Source organism: Sardina pilchardus, chromosome 13 (genome assembly GCF_963854185.1).
Source record: "Sardina pilchardus chromosome 13, fSarPil1.1, whole genome shotgun sequence".
In the NCBI taxonomy this organism is placed as follows: Eukaryota; Metazoa; Chordata; class Actinopteri; order Clupeiformes; family Clupeidae; genus Sardina; species Sardina pilchardus.
The window spans coordinates 616465-640302 of NC_085006.1; the positions used below are offsets into that span (position 1 = coordinate 616465).

Consider the following 23838-nt stretch of genomic DNA (forward strand, 5'->3'; position numbering starts at 1 on the left):
GGTTAAAAGTAGGCCATAGGCTATAGATTTAGACACCATTGGAACACGGAATACAATCTCAAACAACGCCAAACGATGATGCAGCAACAGGTAGGATATCTAGCAATGTAGGATATTTTATGTAGGATACACATATTAGCCTACAGGATGAGCTAGTATGTTCTTCGAAGTATTTCCAGGTGTGTGATTGTCCTAATAGGAATGTACAATACGCTGTTAACAAAGGTTTTGAATTTGTGAATGATGCCGAAAGTTTTAAATGATTGCCTGGCTGGCAAGTCCTATAGCTGAAACGACTAGCGTGCTAACAAACAAACGTGAAATGATAGCAATGCAGTTTACTAGAAACGACTGTAAGAAGGCTTGAACCTAAATCGTGCAACTAGTTGCTTGTAACTTGCTAGTAACTTGCTTGTCGTTAGCTAAATACAGTGTTTACGTTGACGTTAGGTTAGATTGTCTTTAGCTGTTGATAACGTTACCGAGAGCAAACCGGTTACTGTAACGATATAAACAAATCAAGTAAGGAGTAGCAGGAGACACGACGATAACGTCTACAGCAGTGGCATGGTAGAATCTACCGCTCTGGGTAGAATGTTTTCATAGCTACAGCCTGGTGCAGCGGTGACATTTGAATCAAAGATCCTTGATTACTGACAGCTGAGCACTGACGTAACAGTTAATCTTTACCGCCAAAGGGTCTCAACGTTAACTCTATGGGAATTTTAAAATCTTTTATCGTAAATATCTCAAAGTATAACGTTCACAAATGTGAAAAATAATAGAACAAATCTCCGTTTCGAGACCTTTGTAGGAGTGCTTGAATGACGTCAAACGGTTCAGTTGTTCTAGAGCCTTTGATCGTTGATTTTGGTCGGAAGATATAATAATAATTATAAGAAGAAGAACAGTGATAACAGTACATTGCATTTACATGCAATGTAATAATAATAATAATAATAATAATAATAACAACTAGAAAGGCAATTCCAAGGAATTACCAGTGCATGCATAGTGTAAAGGTAGACAGTTTAAAGCTTAAACATTCCAGTTCGAACTTAACTAATGATTTCTAACAGGTATGTTAAAATGTTAACTAAGCTAACAATGATAACCAGGTTGATCAGCTATCTTAATTAATGATTTCTAACAGTTGCTAACTATGTTAACAGTGCTAACTATGTTAACAATGCTAACCAGGTTGATTTGCTGACTTAGCTAATGATTTCTAGCAGTTATGCTAAAAATGATAACTATACTAAAAATGTTAACTATGCTAACCATGTTAACTAGCTAACTGGCTACTAAGGACTTTTATTTTGAAACATTTGTTGCAAGGGTATCCATGGTTGCCACCATCAGGAATAACGAAGTTACTGTAGTATAATCATGTTAGTTGCTATGGAAACGGTCATTAATGCTTAATTTTAATGGTTGCTATGTTGGTTGCTAGGTACATGGAGGTTTCATGTAGTTGACTGGAGGCATAGTTGATGATTACTGACAGTTGGAATGGTTGAACAGTTAAATTGTTGAGTAGTTACAATGGTTAAATGATTTAATAGTGTATTATTGCAGTGAGGACTTTTATTTTGAAACAGTTGTGGACAGAGGAAACAGTTTAACAGGATGTGTAGTGTTCAGAGAGAGATTGTATGCTTAAAGCCAGAGAAACTGACAGTTGGTGCCCAGGGGGCGTATTACAGAAATGTCCTAACTTGAAAATCCTATCTTAACTGTCTGATAATAATGGTAACAGGAGTTAGGATCTTAGTTAAGAAAAATGTGCTTACAGTAGGGGTGTCACGATACCAAAAAATCAGTAGTCGGTGCCAATACCAGTAAAATTACATGATTCTCAATGCCAAATTCGATACTATCGTTAAAAAAAGGATTTTCTAAAATCCCATGTACTTAATGAATTTTTTTATTGAAATATTTGCTGAATACTGAAATGTAATTTCTATAACATACAGAGCATAACATAATACAGTATTCAATTGCGAGCATATCACATAGGCTTACACATAATTAATGAAATCACTTTTCTAATGGATTGTATGAAAACCAACAACTTGCATATCCTTTTTATCGCTCTGCTTTCATTTCATTTTTCATTTCTTTTTTACAAGATGTTAAAGTCTTTATTTGAAACACACACACATTCTGTAACTATTTATACTAGTGGTGGGCCGTTATCGGCGTTAACGTGCAACTCTTATCGGGCGATAAAAAAAAATATCGGTGTTAATCTATTCTCAAAGTTGGGCTGGGAGCTGGGTCTATACCACGCAAGCTATGGTCACTTTCACCTTGATATTTTAGCGCGAACGTCAAATGTTTAAGAGTGCGCCTGAAAAAAGTCTAGGTCGCACTGGTGCACCTGACGCTGCTCGGCTGCTTTCTTTCACAAGTTGTCATTGTAGACTATGCGTGCAACTTTACCCAACAGCCCGCTTTCTCTCCCTCTCCCTCACTCTCCCGTGTGCGCTCAATGGACACTCGCGACCCGCCCCTCGACATGCACATTTAATCCAAATAAAACATTCACAATCGTGAAAGCAATGATGCATATAGAAGACGTTAGCTAAATTAATATAAATTCCGGTTAGCATCATTGCTGCAGAAAGTTGATTAAAACTCTTACATTCAAGTCACTCTTGCATGAGTTGGATGATAATCTCAATACCAATGTTTTCCAACTCCAAAACTCGAAAGGAGAAAAAATAGTAGCCCACATTGAAACTTACTGTAAACACACGAGGGGAAACTGAACAGTCCAACCAGTAGCCTAATTTATGATAAACTAGCCAACTATGCTACTTTGTTTACATTTTGAGGTTTCAAGCAGACAGCTGAATTAAGGAGGCAGAGTTGTAAATATGAATAGTAGGCTACAATCTGCATAAAGTGTGCTGTCATGAATATCAGAAATTTCAGTATGTAGAATAGACTTACCGTATATAAATAATTTTGTAAAGAAAATATTCTTTTATTGTGTTTCAAGCTTTTTCTAGGCTTTTTGTTGTTAAAAAATCATTATATGAAAGGACAGCAATAAAAAGGTGACCTTTTAGCGTTAAAGGCGATGCAATGAAAAATGTGGGTGCACCTAAATTTTGCGCTGGTGCACCTAAAATTAATCTAGATTAATCTAGATTAATTTCAAGATTACAGTGAGATTAATCTAGATTAAAGAAATTAATCTATGCCCACCTCTAATTTATAAATTCTATATACTGAAATTGATCTTCATAACAGCAAACTTTATGCAGATTATAGCCTACTATTCATATTACAACTAGGGATGTTAACCGGTGACTGTTTGACCGATGGTTGACCGTATCCACGTTAACCGACCAAAGTTGTCGCTAGTCGGTCAAAAAAAAAAAAAAAAAAAAAGAGGCATCTTTAAATTAGGCTAAACACAGTGGACTAAGCGCTACTACAGCTAGCCATCTCATTCCAAGAAGATCTTTTTTGTGTGAAGTCAACAAATTATCTCTCACACTCAATGTTTCATAACTCGCCTGCTTGTAGCCTAGGCTACGTAATAAACCAATAAAAACAAAACGTCTTTTGCAATCTGGAAGTGCGCTGTTTTATCCATTGGGTTTTATCGTGTTGCAGTCTAGGCAACTTTCCGCATAAGATGGGCTTAGATTTGGAAGGACAATACATCTACATTTCAGGAAGGGTCATCAATGGTAACAGATAAGGTATTGATCATCTTTCGTTATTATTGTTAGCACTTCCTCAAACTAAGCTGCGTCTCTTCGGAGCTGTCATTTTGATAAGTGAGCCGCGGCCATTTCAGCTTCAAATGAGCTTCTAACACTAGACAAACCCCTTTATTTGCAACGCGATCACCTTGTACCCAAACCATTTTCGGAGCGAAGGAACCATTTGCCCTCCACTTACAAGCTCCTTGGTTTGCAGGACTCATGTTTGGCGCTGTAGGGGATTTAAAAAAAGTGACGTGAGTGAAAGGGCAGCGCCGGGGCTGTGTGTATGAGCGGGGGACAGAGAGATGAGAGTTGGGAAATTGCGTGGCTGTTGTTTCAAGTAGCATAATTTATTTTAAATGAATCGGTTAACCGGTTTCAACCGGCTAATGAGCCTCGGTGGTCGGTCAAGAAAATTTGTAGTTTTCGCCATCCCTAATTACAACTCCACCTCTTAAATTCAGCTGTCTGGTTGAAGCCTCAAAATATTGTAAACAAAGTAGCAGGCTAAGCTTATCATACTCTACTGGTTGGATGTCCTTGGGACAGGCCCTTTTAAGTCTTGGAGTTGAAAAACATTGGTATTGAGATGGTCAGTCAACTTGAATGCAAGAGTTTTAATCAAATGTCTGCAGCATAGCCTACTAATGATGCTAACCGGATTTTAAACAGCAATTTAGCTAGTCGTCTTCTGTGCGTCATTGGGTTCACGATTGTGAATGTTTTATTTGGATTAAATGTGCATGTCGTGGGCGGGTGTCCATTGAGCACGCACAAGAGCGGGCCAAGGAGAATGAGTTTACTTCTACTGTTTGGTAAAGTTGCACGCATAGTCTATACCAGGGGTTCTTAACCTTTCTGACCTCGAGGCCCAATTTTTTAAGTACAAAGTGGCCCGGGGCCCATTCAATATTACCCCCCCCCCCCCCCCCCCCCCCACGACATGTACACACACAATGCAGTATAACATATAGAATTATATTAATTTAAATTACAATAATGACAAAGTTATTTTTTGTGGTAGAAAATAAATTTGTTAAGGTTAATATGATGCTGTTTAATTCATTTATAAATGGTGCACTGTCACTGAAAGACTCTTGCCGGCTCCATTCAGTGGCTGCAGTGCCCTCTCACAGTAGATTGCTCAGGAGTGAAACTATGCTGTCTTCGCGTTTTTCGTTTCTTATAAAAAGGAGATATCAGTTATCAACAATGACAAGCCAGCTGGCGCTCTCTCTCCTTTTCATGCGCGCTCAAACGCGTTCCCAATTAGCTACGTTATGAGTAACGTTATGAGTAACATAATTAGATTTGCTGCAATAGAGATTTCAAACATCTCTATACATCATCTCTACAGTATGTATCAAACATCTCTGTATGCTGTTTTGATATTGACATTGTAAATGTAAACGTTCTCTAAGAATGGTGTAAGGCAGTTTGCAGTAATGTCAAGCACAACGTCGTTGCTGAAAATAAATAAATAAATAGCGAATAGTCAATGATAACCGAAGTGCGTGGCGGATCTTTGATAAACTAATGCATGCTCGGCGGGCCGAATTAAAGTGCGTGGCGTGGCGCAGTTGGTTTGGACACCCCTGAACACAGTCCAGCGGCCCACAGATGCAAAACTGAAAGTTTGCTGCGGCCCTATGGTTAAGAATCACTGGTCTATACTACAAAAGTTGCGGAAGAACTATGCTTCCACCCGGGCAGCGTCAGGTGCATCAGTATGACCACGCTTCCAGGAATGATCTGGTTGGTTTTCATGGAGACTGACGCTGTGTGCACGGAGTGGAGAGGCTGTGTGTGTGTGCATATGTGTGTGCATGAGAGACAGACGCGTGAGTGACAGAGAGGGAGAGCAGGGAAAGGAAATTCGGCTTAATGAATGTTGTGTGTTTTTCAATAGCGTTAAAAAATAGATAAATAAATTTTAAAAAGTAATGAAACGCAATATGTGGCGGCCGGTGCTAAATCTGTGGCGCATCGCCACAAATTAGTCTATGTGTCGGAAACACTGTATTTCAAACATTGTTAAGAGTCATTGCACGAGAAAACCAGGCAAAACCAGCAGGAGGTAGGAAGATGGGGGTCGGCCAAATCGGCTCATACTTTGTATATGTGGAACTATGAACAGCCATATACTTAAAACCCTCGAACTCTTTTTTGTTGTGGAGTTCTGGGGCCCCTCTCAGAGAACCTCAAAAATCCAACAATTCATGGCTGAAAATGACTGAAATTGCCATTTCTACCCTGATTATCCTGATAAAGATATGAACATGAGCTTTATGTTTCCATAGAGCTTAGGTAGAATAGTTTTAAAGACCAAAAGGTGCACTAGGGGGTTATCTGCACCACTGAAAGCAGAATTTTCATCCCTCTAAAATTGGTCATTTTTAGGAGGCATTACCTCACATTCGCAGTGGCTTTGGTGGATGGTTTTACTGTTGCTGGACAGAGGAACATCTTCTGATTCAAAAACAATTGTCGTCTAATTGGGCCACACATAATGTGCGCCGTGCCAGGAGGGTCTTTACGGGGTTTTTTCGGGTTTTGGAGTATAATAAACCAAGTAATAATATCTCACTATAGGGTAATTTATGGTCAATTTTTGTGTCACTGTATGACAAATTGTTAAAGAAAGCTTTAATTAACTAGAAAAGCACTCAGAGTGCAGACCTCTGCATGCATTGATGCTCTTGGTTGTCATACATTTGAAACTAGATTATTCAGATCGCCACCGAGTGGCCATACCATGCCATTACATCGCAAACATCTGGCATTACATCTGTTTGTGATGTAATGCCATGGTATGGCCATGTGATGGCGATCTGAATATGGTTTATCATAGGCCAAAACACGAAAAATCCTGCTAAAGACCCTCCTGGCACGGCACACATTATGTGTGGCCCAATTAGACGACAATTGTTTTTGAATCAGTAGATGTTCCTTTCTCCAGCAACAGTAAAACCATCCACCAAAGCCACTGCGAATACGAGATAATGCTTCTTAAAAATGACCGAAATTTAGAGGGAGGAAAATTCTGCTTTCAGTGGTGTAGATAACCCCTCGGTGCACCTTTTGGTCTTTAAAACTATGCTACCTAGGCTCTATGGAAATATAAAGCTTATGTTCATATCTTTATCAGGATAATCAGGGTAGAAATGGCAATTTCAGTCATTTTCAGCCATGAATTGTTGGATTTTTGAGGGTCTCTGAGAGGGGTCCCAGAACTCCATAACAAAAAACAGCTGGAGGGTTTTAAGTATATGGCTGTTCATAGTTCCACATACTTATCACATATACAAAGTATGAGCCGATTTGGCCGACCCCCATCTTCCCACCTCTGCCTGGTTTTCTCATGCAATGACTCTTAAGTAGGTCTTGCTTATGCCATGTCTACTTTGTAACTTTTATACTTTTTGAACTATTAATTAAAAACTATTAAAATGGCCCCGGCAGTGGCGCAACTGGCTGGGGCACCTGCACCGTACGCTGGCGACCCGGGTTCGATTCCCGCCCCGTGGTCCTTTCCAGATCCCACCCCGACTCTCTCCCACTCACTTCCTGTCATTCTCTCTACTGTCCTGTCCAAATAAAGGCATAAAAAGCCCAAAAAAATAATCTTTAAAAAAAAAAAAAAAACTTTTAAAATCTCCCCATAGACTTAATTTTGCGATTATGACATCATGATAGGGCAATTAGACTCTTCTTCCAGGTGGCCAGCCCCACCTGCAGCAGCTCTCTCTCTCTCTCAGACTTGAAGCATACAATCGCTCTGAAGACTACATATCCTGTTAAACTGTTTCCTCTGTCCAAAACTGTTTCAAAATAAAAGTCCTCAATGTAATAATACACTATGAAAGCGCTTAACCATTGAAACTATTCAACTATTTAACTGTTCAACCATTCCCACTGTCATTTATCATCAACTAGGCCTCCGGTCAACTACTGTACATGAAACCTCCATGTACCTAGCAACCAACATAGCAACAATAAGAATTACGCGTTTATGACCGTTTCCATAGCAACCAACATAATTATACTGCAGTAACTTCTTGTTTCCTGATAGTGGCCACCATGGATACCCTAGCAACACATTTTTCAAAATAAAAGTCCTCAATAGCAAGTTAGCTAGTTAGCATTGTTAGCATAGTTAGCATTTTTAGCATAACTGTTAGAAAGAGGCGTGTGTGCTAAGTTAGCTAATCAATCTGGTTAGCATTGTTAGCATTTTTAGCATAACCGCAAAAAATCATCAACTATGTTAGCTAATCAATCTGGTTAGCATTGTTAGCTAATTTAGCGTTGTTAGCATAGTTCACATTTTTAGCATTATTGCTAAAAATCATCGGTTACGTTAGCTAATCAACCTGGTTAGCATTGTTAGTAAAGCTAGCATTGTTACCATAGTTAGCATTGCTAACATGGTTAGCATTTTAGCACAACTGCTACTAAGCTAGCTAATCAACCTGGTTAGCACTGTGAGCATAGTTAGCATAGTTAACATTTTTACCATAATTGCAAGAAATCAGTAGCTAAGTTAACTAATCAACCTGGTTATCATTGTTACCATAGTTAACATTTTAACATGAATAGAAATCATTAGTTAAGTTAGAACTGGAATTTTTCAGCTTTAAACTGTCTACCTTCACACTATCAACTCTCTGTAAACTATGCAACCACCATGTTTACCCTAGCTACACCTTAGTAACCATGTCTACATTATCTATCTATTTTTGCATTTTCATGCACTGGTAATTCCTTGGAATTGCATTTCTAGTTATTGTTCTTCTTCTAACGCAGTCAATTCAGCTTCAACCGTTTAATGTAGAAACTTCACTCAAACTTTGTAGTAGGTCTTGCTTATGCCATGTGTGCTTTGTATTTTTCAACTTTGTAACTTTTATACTTTTTAAGGTAACACTTTAGTTTGGGGTGTCGCTGTTACAGTGTACCTACCTAATTAGGTACAGTGGTACAACCTGTGTAACAACATGTACTATCAGGTACTATTATTGTACTTGCATTATGTATTTGTGGGTACCTACATATAGTTGTTACATTGTAATACTGAGTGCTTGTACAAAACTTTGCCAATTTGCCTACATTTTTCATCAGAGGCAAAGGGCTGACCTGAGACCTGCTGGATGGGGTAAATCTGGTCATGAAAAATTTGATATACAAATTTGATATATAAACCATTTTTAACAGCTGTTACATGTACACTGAAGACAATGAACCCTTGACTGGAGCTAAGAATGGTTTGTGTATCAAATCTTTCATGACCAGACTTACCCCATCCAGCAGGTCTCAGGTCAGCCCTTTGCCATTGGCAACGTTTTGTAAAAGCACTCAGTATTACAATGTAACAACTATATGTAGGTACCCACAAATACATAATGCAAGTGCAATTATAGTACCTAATAGTACATGTTGCTACACAGGTTGTACCACTGTACCTAATTAGGTAGGTACACTGTAACAGCGACACCCTAAACTAAAGTGTTACCCTTTTTAAACTATTAATTAAAAAACGATTCCCCCATAGACTTAAAGATGTACTGAACTGAAATTTGAAGTAATTGTGATATAACAGATGTATTTTATTTCTTCTCATTGGTACAATGATTAAAATGGCTAGATTTGTTAAAAGGGACAAAATGATACGGTGGAAGTGGTGTTGTTGTTACATGGGTGCCGGCATGTTGGATTTCAACAACTAGCTACGTCACTGGCATGGTAAGCCAGTCCGTGGCTAACTAGCGCCTATGACTAGCACTAGCGGCGCAGCATCCTAGATAGTGAGTCTGTGGCTAACTAACATGGCCAAGGACATGGAAACCGGCAGGACTAGGCCCCTGGCTGCAGTAATTGCATTGGTAATCAGGTGCTTGATTTTATACACCTGTGGGAAAAAAAATTCATAAAAAATTCATGAACCCATGAATACGTCAATGCAGAGGAAGTGATCCCCATTTTGCGCCCATAGACATGAACTACGACGGCGTATCTTGCTCCGCCTTAAGGATCTTTGATTTCACGCAGAGCATGAATCAGGCAACGCGTGAGGGAAACGGCAGCAGTAAATCGGCGGTGCATAGAAAGTTGAATAGTTGAATTGATGGACATAACACCTTTCCTGTACATGTGCAGCCTATTTGCTGTAATGTAGCATATTATATTGACACGTCATGGCTTAGAATAGCCATAGGCGATGATTACTTTCTCTTTGGCAAACGCAACATTCATGAATTAGGCCTAGGCATATATATTTAAAATCATTTTCAAAGGGCAAATTTCAGTGTTGTACGGTTTTGTAATTAATGTATTTATAGTATGATGCGTTCTCTCTGCGAAAATAAAGTCTGTTGCGCTTAAATCGCTCTAGTTTCCCGCCTTCCTTGATGACAGCTTCTAGCTGTCAAAATTAACAAGGTTCAGCTGGACGTCACTGTGGCTCGAGATCACTAATGATCTCTTTTGGACGTATAATGCACCTTCATGTTGTAAATTCTAGGGGCGAGGCCATTAAAACGAGCATAATATAGGGGTGTGATATTTAAATCACGCTTGTTTCCAGCCGCCACATTTATCAACACACGTTTATTCTTACGCTGGAATTGGAGTGATACGAAAGTTTGATGAATCACACGTGAGCCCCGTCGTAAGATGATATCTGCGCTCAGATATACGCTGGTTTCTACACTCTGTTGATAAATGAGGGCCATTATGTTTTCTGTCTTTTGCCGTTATAGTGGCTTCATCTATTTAACTATAAGCTATAACTTGAAATATCTGTGAGTTGTATTTTTTGAAAATCAAATGAAAAGCAACTTACAGTGACCAGTGAAGTTAAAATAGTTATTAAACAATCTAATTGGGGACCAATTTCATCAAGGAGGAAATAGCCATACAATTGCAATGCAGTCACATGGTGTTGTATCCAAATAAAACAAACATAGGCAGACATTGGATCTGATTTCAAATGCTTTTGACACATACTCAATCTGTACCACTTCTGAGCAAAAAATCATAAAAGAGTTGTTTTTGTCGCTGTGCTTAATGCATCACCAATGATGTCCATTGGGTCTATTTGTTTTATTTACTGAATTATTTGGTGCTTTCAGGTGACTCTGCAAATTGGTACTCCAGTGAAGATGAAGATGGAGGCAGCAGTGTTTCTTCAATAATCAAAACACTGCGACAACAGAGCCAGAGCTGCAGTAAACCTGAGTGTCCTCCCTGTGACCCACGACTGTCCAAAGCAGCTCGTCCAGCTGACCCACGGCTAGCTCGTGACCCACGCCTGTCCCGAAGTACAGAGTCAGTGCAAGCCTCTGATCCAAATCCAAGTGCCTTGCCATCTTCCTCCTCTGCACCTGTTGACCCGCGCTTGGCACGCAACACTGTGCCAGGTCAAAAATCTGACACAGTTCTTGTATACAAGCCACCTGGCCCTGTAATACCACAGGCTGAGGAGGAGGAGGGGGAGAGGATTCTGCGGGACAAACCTGTCCCCATTCCGCTAGACCCTCTGATGGGCATGACCCTGCGTGACCCACGTTCTCAGCTGCAGCAGTTTAGCCACATCAAAAAAGACCTAAGCTTTCACATCCCTAATTTTGCCAAGGCTGTGTTATGGAACCCTGAGGACCTCATTCCAGTGCCCATCCCCAAGCAGGACTTTCTTCCGCTCCCTCCTGGCATCCCTCCTGTGATTTCCCTGGATCCCCGAATCTCCCGTACTCCGCAGCAGCTTCACACAGCTGCACCTGCTCCTCCTGCTCCTCCTGCTCCTCCTGCTCCTCCTGCTCCTCCTGCTCCTACAGAAGACAACCAGTCTTCTTCCTCCCTTCCAGACTTTGAGTTGTTGTCTCGTATTCTCAAGACTGTTAATTCTTCCTCTGGTCCTTCTCAGAATAGTCCTGCTGGTGTGGTCTCTACGGCTCAAACAGGAACTGCATCTGTTAACCCCATACAACCTGAAAAACCAGTGGACCCACGCATGGCCCGCAAGGTCCAAGCAGATCCCCGGCTACAGCACCAGAAATCTGCCTTGAAACCTCCTTCAGAGTCGACTGGACCTCAACCTTCTCACTCTTCTAGCCCTAGCCCACCCACTCCCTCAGCCCCCCCTATTGCACCATATGATCCACGGCTTCTGTCTGCAGGTGGAGTGGGCAGGGGTGGTGCAGGAGGTACTGCCACCAGTAGCAATGTGCTTAGCAGTATCAGTTTATATGACCCCAGAACTGCGGATAGTTTAGAGAGTTTGGGGCAGGTGGCAAATTCTGCAATCTCAACTGAACCCAAACCTGTTGCTCCTGATATGGTAGTCAAGGCCAAACCCAAAGAGCCTCTCTTTGTGCGCAAATCTGCCCTGGATCAGCCTGAAATTGAAAGGGGTGCTAATGAGCCAGCCACTGACCGTTACAACAGTTATAACCGTCCACGACCCAAGCCCTCACCCTCTCCAAACTCAGGAGGACCCACTGCTGTGAGTACAGCTACTGGGCTTGAGCAGCAGCTGTCTGGTGTCCATAACTTACCTGTGTCCACATCTCTCTTTCAAATGGTTAAGCAGGTCAACAAACCTGGCTCAGGCAGCCCCTTTGGTGGCAACAGTCCAGCACAACTAGACACTTCAGAGCAGGATGCTGCTTCTCTCAAAGATGTATTCAAAGGTTTCGACCCCACAGCGTCCCCTTTTTGCCAATGACACCTGATAGGTGCTGTCATTTGGGTTTAAAACAGTACTCTGGTTTGCATTCTCAGCTTGCTGACATTGCTAGGGAAACAGGGCCACAGCCCTCCTTGTCAAACTGTTAACATATTTTTTGGATGCTGAAAAGTGGCAAAGCATTTTTAAAATAATCAAATCAGGTTCAAATCGATTTATTTTACTGGAGCCATGCTCTAAACAGTCAGCACCAGCAGAAAACCAGGGTAACCTAGGCTATATCTTCGTTGCATAAGAGACAATTGAGTGTCTTATCTTTTTGAATGTTTCCCCGAGCCTTCTTGAACTGTAAATGCCCCTCACATCAAGACCTTTCTGATTCTTACTTTCTTGTAGCAGTTTTGATTGCATTCAACTATTGATTTGGGTCTCGCTGTCAATTTACATTTGAGCAGCAAGATGAACTATAACAAAGTTGTACACTGCCACTTCATCCAACTATGACAATAAATAGAAATACAATAATAGTTATGCTGGTCTAAATAATTTGTAATCTACTGCGCAGGTGTCTTCTCTTTGTTGCATTGAGCAACCTCTCCGCTTTGAAATGTTTTAACCTATCTGTACCTGCACTGTATTAACTCCACACCTAGTTGTTGTAATTTGTCTTTTTGTCAGTGTGTTTTTTTGTGGTCCGGTGCCCAGAACTCCTGTTTGTTCAACTCCTGTTTGCCATTTTGAAAATCTGTTATTGATCTGCTGTGTTTGTCATTCACATGTGAAATATGATCATTTTAATTTATATTTTTTATACTTACACATTTCTTTCTTTGAGATATCACCAACAAAGCAATTTTATTGAAATTGTACATATGTTTCCCAACTGTATTTTGTAAAGGCATTGATAGAATGCACTGGTTGTGCATAATCAAGAGAGCAAGGAAAAAAAATACATATTTTCATTTATTTTAAAAAGGAAACTACCCTACTCATTCTCTTCTTGAATAGCTGGGTGACTGTTCAAGAACATCAGAGTTTATTGATTTTCTGTATTCTGACGTTTGAAGAACTTTTGTATATTAAATAGTGTCCATATTTGAGAAGAGGCTACCTTTTGTAATGCTTCACTGTAGATAAAATGTTAAAGGCAATAAAATATGCACAGTAATGTACATTAATAAAGGCTTAGAGGGTAAGTTGATCTCAGCTCTTGTTTTAAAATATGATTTGGGAATCTTACACGTACAGTTTGACTATTTTGTGGAGCCTTTTATAGTCTTGAGATTTCAAGGTACTCTTCCAGATGAGGAAAAGTAGCATACAGTGGGCAATGGTTGAGAATGGACGTTTTCCCGCGGCAGTCCCGCAGAGATCCCGTAGGCTGTCAAGCCGAGTTTTTCGAGGCTACGGCAATGTACCCAAACAACCACCAGGTGGCGTACAGTAAAGTTCAACCGGAAGACTCAAGATTTAGATTAGGTAATGCATACGCGTGTCTGTTGCGCACCTCTGTTTTACGAGCATTCTGCCGTCCCTGCTTCTGACACACCCACATAGTGCAAGTTCGAAATCAAGGCGGCCTTATGAAAGAGGCGTGATTTATTTTAAAAAAAGAACCAGACTGATCTACCACCTCGTTAATTTAGGTTAATATGAGAACATGGAACGTGGACTTTCTCATTGACCTTCTGAATGCCATTTAAATCCAGGAAGAACACCAACCAGTCTTTGATTTTGATTTTGTAAAATGGTGTGTCATCACATAGCTTAACAAAGAAATTACTTCACAAAATCTCACTTTTGCTTTGACGTTTGTTTATAAAGAATCAAGACGTGCTTGAGGTGTGTAGATTTATAATTCAAAAACTCACTGTTGACAAAAAGGTTTCACTGGCAGCTGCCTCGCATAATATCAATTTATCTATGCTAAGAATTCTGTAGACTGACATCTGCAGCTTCGAACACAGCAGAGAGACTGGCATGACAAGTTGAATCTCCATTACAAACGAATTAAAAGACGAGAGAATAAACTATGCTGCTCCACTATAGTGCAGACACTGTGCAAATGTATGGATGACTTCGGTGAAGTTGGGAAGAAATGGACAGATTCGAACAAAGTATGCTATGGGATTATGACTTCACGTCAAGTTAAAACTGAAGATGCACAATCGGTAAGCTCCAATATTATAACAGGGTTTTTTACTATTTAACAATGTAACCTGTGAAGGTAATGGTGCGACATATGCCACCGTGTGACACTGTAATGCGGAAAACATGAAGCCGTATCAGCTTATAAGCAATTTAAGTGAATGGCAGAATGACCAATTTAAGTGAATGGCAGAATTCACTTAGAGGGAAATGCGCATAGTTGCACGATTTTTTGGACTAACGCACCCTTACACTAGGGTTGGCAAGTTTCTGAAATAGAAATACGGAACAGTCAGCGCGAGTGGGGGCTGGTGGATGACTTCTGGCCTAAATATTACATATGATATTTAAATATTATATATAATAAAGATATATAAAGTACACCTAATTAACATCTTGAATGTAAAGTATCTATCTTTCCAATACTGAACCACAAATGAACCATGGATTTGTTTAGTTCATAGTGGGCCAATTTCTCTGTCAGTTAGCATTGCGCTAGCTGTGCTACGCTTTAAAACGGAGGTTTTGGAGTTTAACACGCAGCTGCGCACTAAGTTGAACGTGATTGCTTTGTAAGAAACGAGACAGGATCAGCTGGTTCCTAGTTAAACTGGGGTTTAACCCTATAATGCCTGACCCAATAAATAATGGTCAGAAAATTCTATTTTTTAGAATCTGGAGTCTTTATTAGGCCCTTAACCAAAATGTAAAAAAATATTTGCAAATACGTTTTTTTGTTTGTATCATATTTGATACATTGGGCATTACACACATGTTGGTCAATAACAAGAACTTGGACATCTGTAAGATTTTTGGTCATCCATAACATCCAAATCTTTCTTTCTTCAAACAGCTGCCTTTTTACATCCATTTCTTTCATTTTGCAATGAGATAACCAGGCAGAAGCGTTCTAGTTGAACTTTTCTCGTCATGCTCTGTATTTGGAGTCCTATTTCTATTTTACACTTCATCATCTGTCTCTACATGGCCCTGTATGTCACTCAAATTGCCATCAAGGAATTTCAGAACATTTTCAGTAGAGAACTTTCTTTTATACCTCTGTAAATTAGCCAAAGCATGGATTTTTAGGAATTTTGAATAAGGATTATTAATTATTTGTTGTAAATATCACATTTTAATATGTAAATTGTGTAATTGATTCATTAAACACTGTATTGTAGACTATGGAAGACATAATACTCATATAATATCCACAAAAAAAAAAAAAAAGCCCCCATGACCACTGAGGGAATTACCTGCTGTATCAAATTTGATACTAACATTTTCTGCTCGATTTTACACCAAACTACATTTTAATTTTTTTAAAAAAAACTTTGTTTTTTGAACAAAGCAATATTTCATTTTAAAATATTGATACATATGTAAAGGTAAATCTCACCATAAAATCATCAAATTACCAATATCCTTGACCTTTGCATAACCATCAGGGTGCTAATGAGATTCCACCATTTTGAATTGTAACAAACCACTTGTCAGAATTGTTATAATGCAAAAGGTATCCAACAGGGGGCAAAAGACAAGTAACAGATTGTATACAACTAGGTTTTATGCAAAGTTTATATCTCATGGTGATGCAATGGGTCTCAGAAATGCATGTATCAAATCTGATACGCACGGCATTATACTGGAAGCCGGAAGTACGCTGTTTCGAGTTTTACCCCAGCAGATGCAGTCGTAATTTAACAGTCTTAACACATTTCAGGATCTTTCTGGGATACTTTTTATGACTCTTGTGGCTAAATGCACTATAATTGCCAGAACACGTTGGAAATGTAAAGTACATTTTAATGAAATGCAAACAATGTTGAAATATATCATGAAATAGTCTAGGCTACTTTTGTGGAAATCTGAATTTGCCCTCATCTTATCCAGTAGGCTATGCTATTTATAACATTAAATCAGTCAGTCAATCAATTGTAACGAATTAAATAGAACACACGGAGGAGCAAAAATAATAGCCTATTAATCGCCACACTTCAGCCCAACTATGGACAAACTATGCAGGGAACTACACCTGCATTCCACTCGTTTTCCCTGGCTCCATGCACATTCCAGCCTTTACGAATCGATGTGGGTAAGACTTGTGGGTAAGATGTTTGTCTGCCTAAACAGGCCTAACACCAGGCAAAATGCATCTGTGCGGTGGAGGCTTCATAATGTCACAACTGTCTTTAATGCCTGTGAAATGCATGTTAGTGTGTCAGATAGGGGCAGACGTTTTCAAATCATGTTACTAAGTAATAACATTCTTTTTTATATATAATATTTGCGTTTCTGATATTAACCTACAGCTCTAAACTCTCAAATGGTTTGCGATAACAACTCAACTACTGCTTTTACAGTTTTTTTCTGAATGCTTAAGCGCTAATCATGATTCTTGTAGCACAATTTCTAAAACTATTAATACATATAGCGAAACCACTCACTGAGTTAGCAAAACTAAAAGCACAAACACTGCTTTGCACTCAGTTTGAAATTTTGTAAAACACACTTTGCAAAACTGTAGGCACAATTTACTCCACAGCACTCTTTTTGCGGAACTTTAAACACAACTCACTGCTTACACTCAATTTCCAAATTTCTAACACACTCCTAGCAAAATGATACACACATTTAATATTATTTACACTGTTTTGCCAACAGTATGGCACACGGTCACATCATGAAAACTGTTTTAGATAATTAGTAGTGATGTTATCCGTGAACCCCCTGCTTCGAGGCGTGTATCGAAAACAAGAACCAATAGAGCTCCACAGTCCCGCCCCTCCTCCGAGAGAGGTGCTTGCCCGGAAGTAAATTTCTCATTCATTTCTCCCATTGACTTCTGGAAAAATCCGGATATAAAGAGTTTTAGACCATGCCTTAGGCTAACCAGCTACGATGTGACTCATAAGCATATAACTTATAATTTCGAGTGAAAAAATGAACAGAAAATGTAAAAAAAGCGAAAGGTACAAGACTGTGTACATATCTTAAATTCCGAGTTAGAGAACTCAAATCCCATGATGCTTTGCAAAACAGACATTTCCAACATTTGCCGACTAACGATAGTTTAACATGGTTCCATATTAATCTGAGAAAAGAAGATGATTACTTCCTACCGTTTCCATTGAGTAAATTCAACCTTCAAGATGAGAAAACCGTTCTATTTCGGAAGACCACACATCGGTCCTGACAGCCCTGCAGCCATTTTAAGTTTTGAAGTTCCAGCGAGACATAGCTGGACGATAGGCGCGGGAAAAGTTGAGTACAGTTTGTTTGGGATTGCCATGGCAACGGCGATCTCTACCAATCAAAGGCTCTGCTTTCACCAATTTTACATGTTAGCAAAGATTCTAGAACAGAGCTCTTCAGCCCCCGGCCTGAAGTCGAAGCTTAATGTTAGTGCGGCCCGCGCAGATGCATCTGAGCATTTTATATTCTGTAACAATCGTGGGCTGGGCTCTATGGCTGCGCTACCATAGCTCAGGCTCGTGACAACAACACGAATTAGCAATTGTTTACTTGCAACATGTTCCAGCCCGCAACTTTCTGTCAAAATAATAATGTAGCCTAAGTCGCCCCTTGAGGGTATTTTTTATGCGATAAACGACACGGGTTAAAACAGACGGGAGGTACGGTGACAAATCTCATTTGTAGCCTAGACTCCACCTGCTAGACATCAAGTGTTTCGATTCAAGCAACGTTTTCACGAATTAGCCCCCTCATTACAAACACCCAGGAGACGTGCGGTTTGTAATGACGCGGAAGCGATGCATGCAGGCCATAGTTTTGCACAAACTGAAGCAGAAATACATAAAATGTTGAAACAAAAAATCACGTTTGATGAGGTCTTGGGTCTGTTATTCACATATCTGATTCTGAAGTATATCTGCCTTTTGGAGATTATGATCGATCGTAATTGACAGTGATCTGGGTGCATCTGTGAAGGTGCGTCTTTTGAGTGAACGACAGTGTTTTCTAAGCGGCTACCATGCTTCGACCCTCTGCCCAACATAAATGGAGGTGCCAGTGGTAATTGAGATGATGGTGTCCTGGACCCCGTACAGACAGCTGAAAAACTACAAAGTCACTTGACAGGCACTGATTTGACCAGGCTATACAAAAGCTTTGTGTTAGTAGCCTAGTAGGCGTAGCCATAGTTTACTGTTGTTGGTTTACATTTTACTGTTTTGCTGTTAATTTCTTATGTAGGGGAAAGGACAAAAAAAGTAAAGTAAAACTGCTCAAATATGTTCAACATTCAGTATTTACTGAGAGGTGCATAATTCGAGGTAGTTGTCATCCAGACATCATATGCTGATTAGATACAATAGGCTATACAGTATTTACACCTTTGTAAACCAGATTGGGCGGGGGGGGCAACCTATGGGCAACCTATGCGGCCCCCCAACCAGTTGATGTTGGTTACAGTGGCCCCCAGCTCATTTGAGTTTGAGACCCCTGGATTAGAATAAGGGGTTCTAAGACGTTTACTAAGTTTTATCAGAGTTGAAGTAAATTACGTGCGAGTGAGTTGTGTTGAGTGATTGAGTGACTGAGTTAGCAATTTAGGGATTAGCAGTGAGCACTTTGTTGTTTTTGAGTGGACACCTCCTGCTGCCCGTGTACTAGCCTGTAATTTATTGAGAGAATAAATTACCGGAGTTTTTGGAACGACATTCAGCCTCCCTGTCTCCTAACTTCTCCTCGGCGCTACACTGGTGTCTGGAAGTGGGATCGTTTCGTCCGCCGAAAATGGATGACATCGCTGGGCTGGTAAGGTCGTTCCCTTTACTCGGACAGACTAGGGAGCCTGATGAGGATGTGCCCCGACATGGGCAGGACCGCCGAGGTCCGGAGGTACAGAGAGCTAGTGCTAGATGGTCTCACAATAACCCCTTTCTGCCTGTGCCTTGGTCTCGCAATAACCCCTTTCTGCCATTACTTCGAACGGAATGTTCATCAAGTGCTGCCTCTAACGCTCGTGCCCCTGACAACACTCACATTCGTTTTCCCGTTGCTACTGGCAACGGCGCTGAGCTCGACCGGAAGGCATTTAATAAAAACATCCGGTTCGCTAGTACGCCGACGGCTAACGACTGGCTAACGACTGGCTAACGGCATCAACGCTAACAGACGCCAACAGACCTACGCTGTCTGAAGCTAACTGGCATGCGGGATGGGCTGGCCCTACATGGCGGGGTGCTGAAGAGACCCTGGGTGGAGCCTGCAACGGGTCTGTCTAAATGGCAGACTGTTGTCCCAAAGTCTAGCTGCGGATTGGTCCTCGCAGCTATGCATGGGCAGCCTGGAATGGGTCACTTTGGGGTGAATAAGACACTGAAGCGTGTGAGGCAGCAGTTCTACTGGAGTACGTGCAGGAGAGATGTGGAGTCCTACTGCCGCCGGTGTGACGCATGCACTGCCCGTAAGGGACCCATGGGCCGTTCCCATGCTCCACTTCAACAGAGGAGGGTAGGCTATCCGATGGACCGTATAGCTGTAGACGTGATGGGGCCCTTACCCTTGACACCCCGGGGAAACCGTTACATCATGGTGGCGGTGGACTATTTCACCAAGTGGCCTGAGGCGTACGCTGTGGCAAGTCAAGATGCGTGTACCACCGCTGAGGTGCTCCTTGGAGGCATGTTCGCTCGGTTTGGTGTGCCGGCAGAACTCCACACCGATCAAGGGCGAAATTTTGAGTCCCGCACCTTTACAGATTTCTGTCAGCGGCTGGGCATTCGGAAGACTCGGACCACTGCTCTCCACCCTCAAAGTGATGGCCTTGTCGAGAGGTACAACCGCATCCTTGCCGAGCAGCTGGCCTTGTGTGTGCAGCAGGATCAGAGAGATTGGGACCTGCAGATTCCCCTGGTCCTCATGGCAAGCCGTACTGCAGTCCAAGAGTCCACAGGTTGCACTCCAGCGCTACTGATGCTTGGTAGAGAGCTGCGGACCCCACCCTCACTCCTCATGGGCCTACCCCCTGATGCCCCAGATGCTCCGCCAGGGCTTGAGTATGCCCACCAACTGCAGGACCGACTTCAACTAGCTCATGACTTTGCTCGTCACCAAGCCATTCAAGCTGGAATTCGTCAGAAGAGAGCATAGTGCAGGGCGAGACTTCACTGTGGGTGAGTTGGTCTGGGTGTATGGGCCAAAACGAAAAAAAGGACGGTCACCCAAACTCGACTCGGCCTGGGACGGGCCTGCGTATGTGGTGGAGAGAGTTGGGGAAGTGACGTATCGCATCCGTAGAAGACCTGGAGCGCGGTGTGTGGTCCTCCATCGTGATAGGCTCGCTCCTTATCGAGGTGATCGCAATCCCTTCCATAGCAGTCCGCGTCGTTCCCCTGGGGCGAACTGCCTTGACCCTGGAGGAGCTGGACACGCAGCGCCAGGGGATGGGTGGGGAACCCTAGTGGAGGGCGAGGACTATAACTCCCTTTCCCTGGTCCCTGGGAGTCTTCCAGGAACACTTGGAGGAGCTGAACACGCAGCGTCAGGTGGACTTGGAGACACTCAGGATCAACCAGGTTTGGGATCGTGCTGGCCGAATCCTTCCTCGCCTGTGCCTGACGACCACAGGGAGGAGAGGGCCCACGGGCATCGGCCCCAGCGGAGACCAGCAGGTGAGGCTCATCCAGCGGCGGCGCGCTCCTCCTCGCCTGTGCTTGACGACCACAGGGAGGAGAGGGCCCACGGACGTCGACCCCAGCAGAGACCAGGAGGTGAGGGCCACCCCACGACGGCGTGCTCCTCCTCGCCTGTGCCTGACGACCACAGGGAGGAGCGGGCTCGTAGGCGCTCGGCTCATCGGCTGGCGGATGTGTCCAGCAATGTCCAGAGGGGACGGAGGCCACACACCTACCAACGACCGGCAGTACCGGACGACATCCCTGTCTCGCCCCTTGGTGCTGTGCTTCCCGATGCATCACTGCAGCAGCCCCAGCAACATCAGCCCGCATACAGTCTGAGGCCAAGGAGAGAACTCCGCCCGCCTCGGCGCTTTGACGAGGCCATCTTTCCTCGGGGACGAGGAACTTAAAGGGGGGGGCAGTGTAGCGCCGAGGCTATAGGCCCCTTGTTGGACTGCTCTGTTTGTTTCCCCTGTGTCTCCTGTTTTCCCGGTCTGTGCGCGTGTGTGTGTGTGTGCGTCTGTGTCTCCCTCTCCCTCCTGTGTCATAGAATGTGTCAATCAGTTCTGATGTGTTGTGATTGGGGGGAGGTGTCCAGGGGGAATATTTAGGGGATCAGATAGGTTAGTTATTGATAGGGGAGGGATTAGAATAAGGGGTTCTAAGACGTTTACTAAGTTTTATCAGAGTTGAAGTAAATTACGTGCGAGTGAGTTGTGTTGAGTGATTGAGTGACTGAGTTAGCAATTTAGGGATTAGCAGTGAGCACTTTGTTGTTTTTGAGTGGACACCTCCTGCTGCCCGTGTACTAGCCTGCAATTTATTGAGAGAATTTGGAGTTTTTGGAACGACATTCAGCCTCCCTGTCTCCTAACTTCTCCTCGGCGCTACAATATGCTTCAACATCATAACAAAAAGACTGAAGACGCGACAGTGGACACCGGTAGGACAAACACTAACGACTTGATAATGACTTGATAATTCTTTGATATTAAATAAATGGAACATTTATGACAAGACGTGTGATTATTTTAACAGACGTAATGTGATTGAATGGTGAATGTTTTAAACTGTCGGGAGTTGTGATGTTAGGTGTATTAGCGTAGCCTACGCCACGCCATAGTGTTTGATAATTGTAGGCCTACATATAACAGCTACGGGAGAAACGGGGAAGGGTCTGATGAATGACATGTATGACTGATAATTATAAACGGTACAAGGATAAACGGGAAACAGACACACTCAACAAACATTCAATATACATGCAACCCGACACAGACAACACATAATGATGGCAGTGCTTCACTGACGTGACGGTGGCTACTCGCCCTGTCACACACCTCGCCATCGCGTCAACTAAATTCAGAATGACGCGCTGGTGTGCTTGTGGAACAGTCGGATCCCTGCACGTATATTGCGCGTCATAGGAATTTAACGAGGCTTCGAGGCAGATGTTTTGCCTCGAGGAATTTTCTTAATCGAGTTAATCGAGTAACTCGAAGAATCGTTGCAGCCCTACACTAGATGTCCTCATAGAGTTCTGAAGCTTCGAGTACTGAACCTTTTTTCGATACAATTGGATTGAATGCTTCACTGGTTCAGAAAGCTTCAGTTCGCCATCACTAGTTCACTTTGCAATCAGCCTAAGCAGTGTAAAAAAGGCACAGGTAAGATATCCGTGTAGAGTACAATGGAGGGACCAGGAAGAGTGAGAATTAGAGGAGGCCTAGGAAGAGGACATGGAGGTGAAGAAGTAGGAGAAAGAGGAGGAGGAAGAGGACAAGGAGGTGAATGAGCAAGAGGGAGAGGACGAAAAGGACAAGGAGCCCGGTGCCTTGGACAGGAGGACATTGCATGCGATGTAGATGCAATTTTGTGGCTGTACCCAGAGAGAAGTCATGATGTAGACAGATTTTTTGTCTCAGTGAAGGTACTATTTTGTGTTTTGACTTTGTATTTGTTTTGATGACTGTGAACACCAATACTTGAAGTTTGGGTCCCTGTATGTTTACAGAACTATGACAAAAGTATGACCTCAAACTGACATACTGTAGCCTACCTTGTGCACAGAGAAAGCAAAAGCCAGATGTGTCTTGTATTCATACCATCAGTGTGTGGTTGAAACACTGTGTGCTTAGTAAATGATGGCTTGTGTTTACTGTTTGATACAGAAACACCATTTTTACGAAGGTGTGGAGAGTTAATCAAGCTGTGATTAACTGGGATCATTTGTAACCTGTTTTGTGTTTTGTGTTGAACCTGCCTTGCACACGCCTGGACTCGAACTCGCAAAATAGTAGAGACAGATCGGGGGTTGAGCGTGCTCACAACAAGGCCACGTGGCCAGGCTTTAAACTTCTTTGCCAGCAGCAGGTTTGATGCGTCGGCAAGTCAGGTTTGAGTCAATAGGCGTGTTTCCACTATCAGAACTATTGTTTGTGAGTGTGTAATGGGACACACGAAGCAGAAGTCACTGTTTCAAATCAGCACGGGATTTAATGGCGTCCTGCACACATGAGTACATCAACTGAAGTGCCCAACTAATGGTTACGCGAGCCACCAACGGGTGGCGCAATTACATTCCATAACATCTCCCCTTTTTTTAAATAAAAGTTTCTTTTAAACTTTACTTGTACTT

The 23838-nt window shown here is 42.1% G+C and overlaps 1 protein-coding gene across 1 annotated transcript in view; it reads left to right on the forward strand.

Moving 5' to 3' along the window:
- zc3h4 (zinc finger CCCH-type containing 4) overlaps window positions 1-13609 on the forward strand; it is a 112984-nt gene extending 99375 nt beyond the window's left edge. Inside the window, exon 14 of the mRNA XM_062553038.1 lies at window positions 10856-13609. Coding sequence (XP_062409022.1) covers window positions 10856-12447 — 1592 coding nt within the window. The 3' untranslated portion in view covers window positions 12448-13609. The remainder of the gene's footprint in view (window positions 1-10855) is intronic.
- The last annotated feature ends 10229 nt before the right edge of the window (window positions 13610-23838 follow it).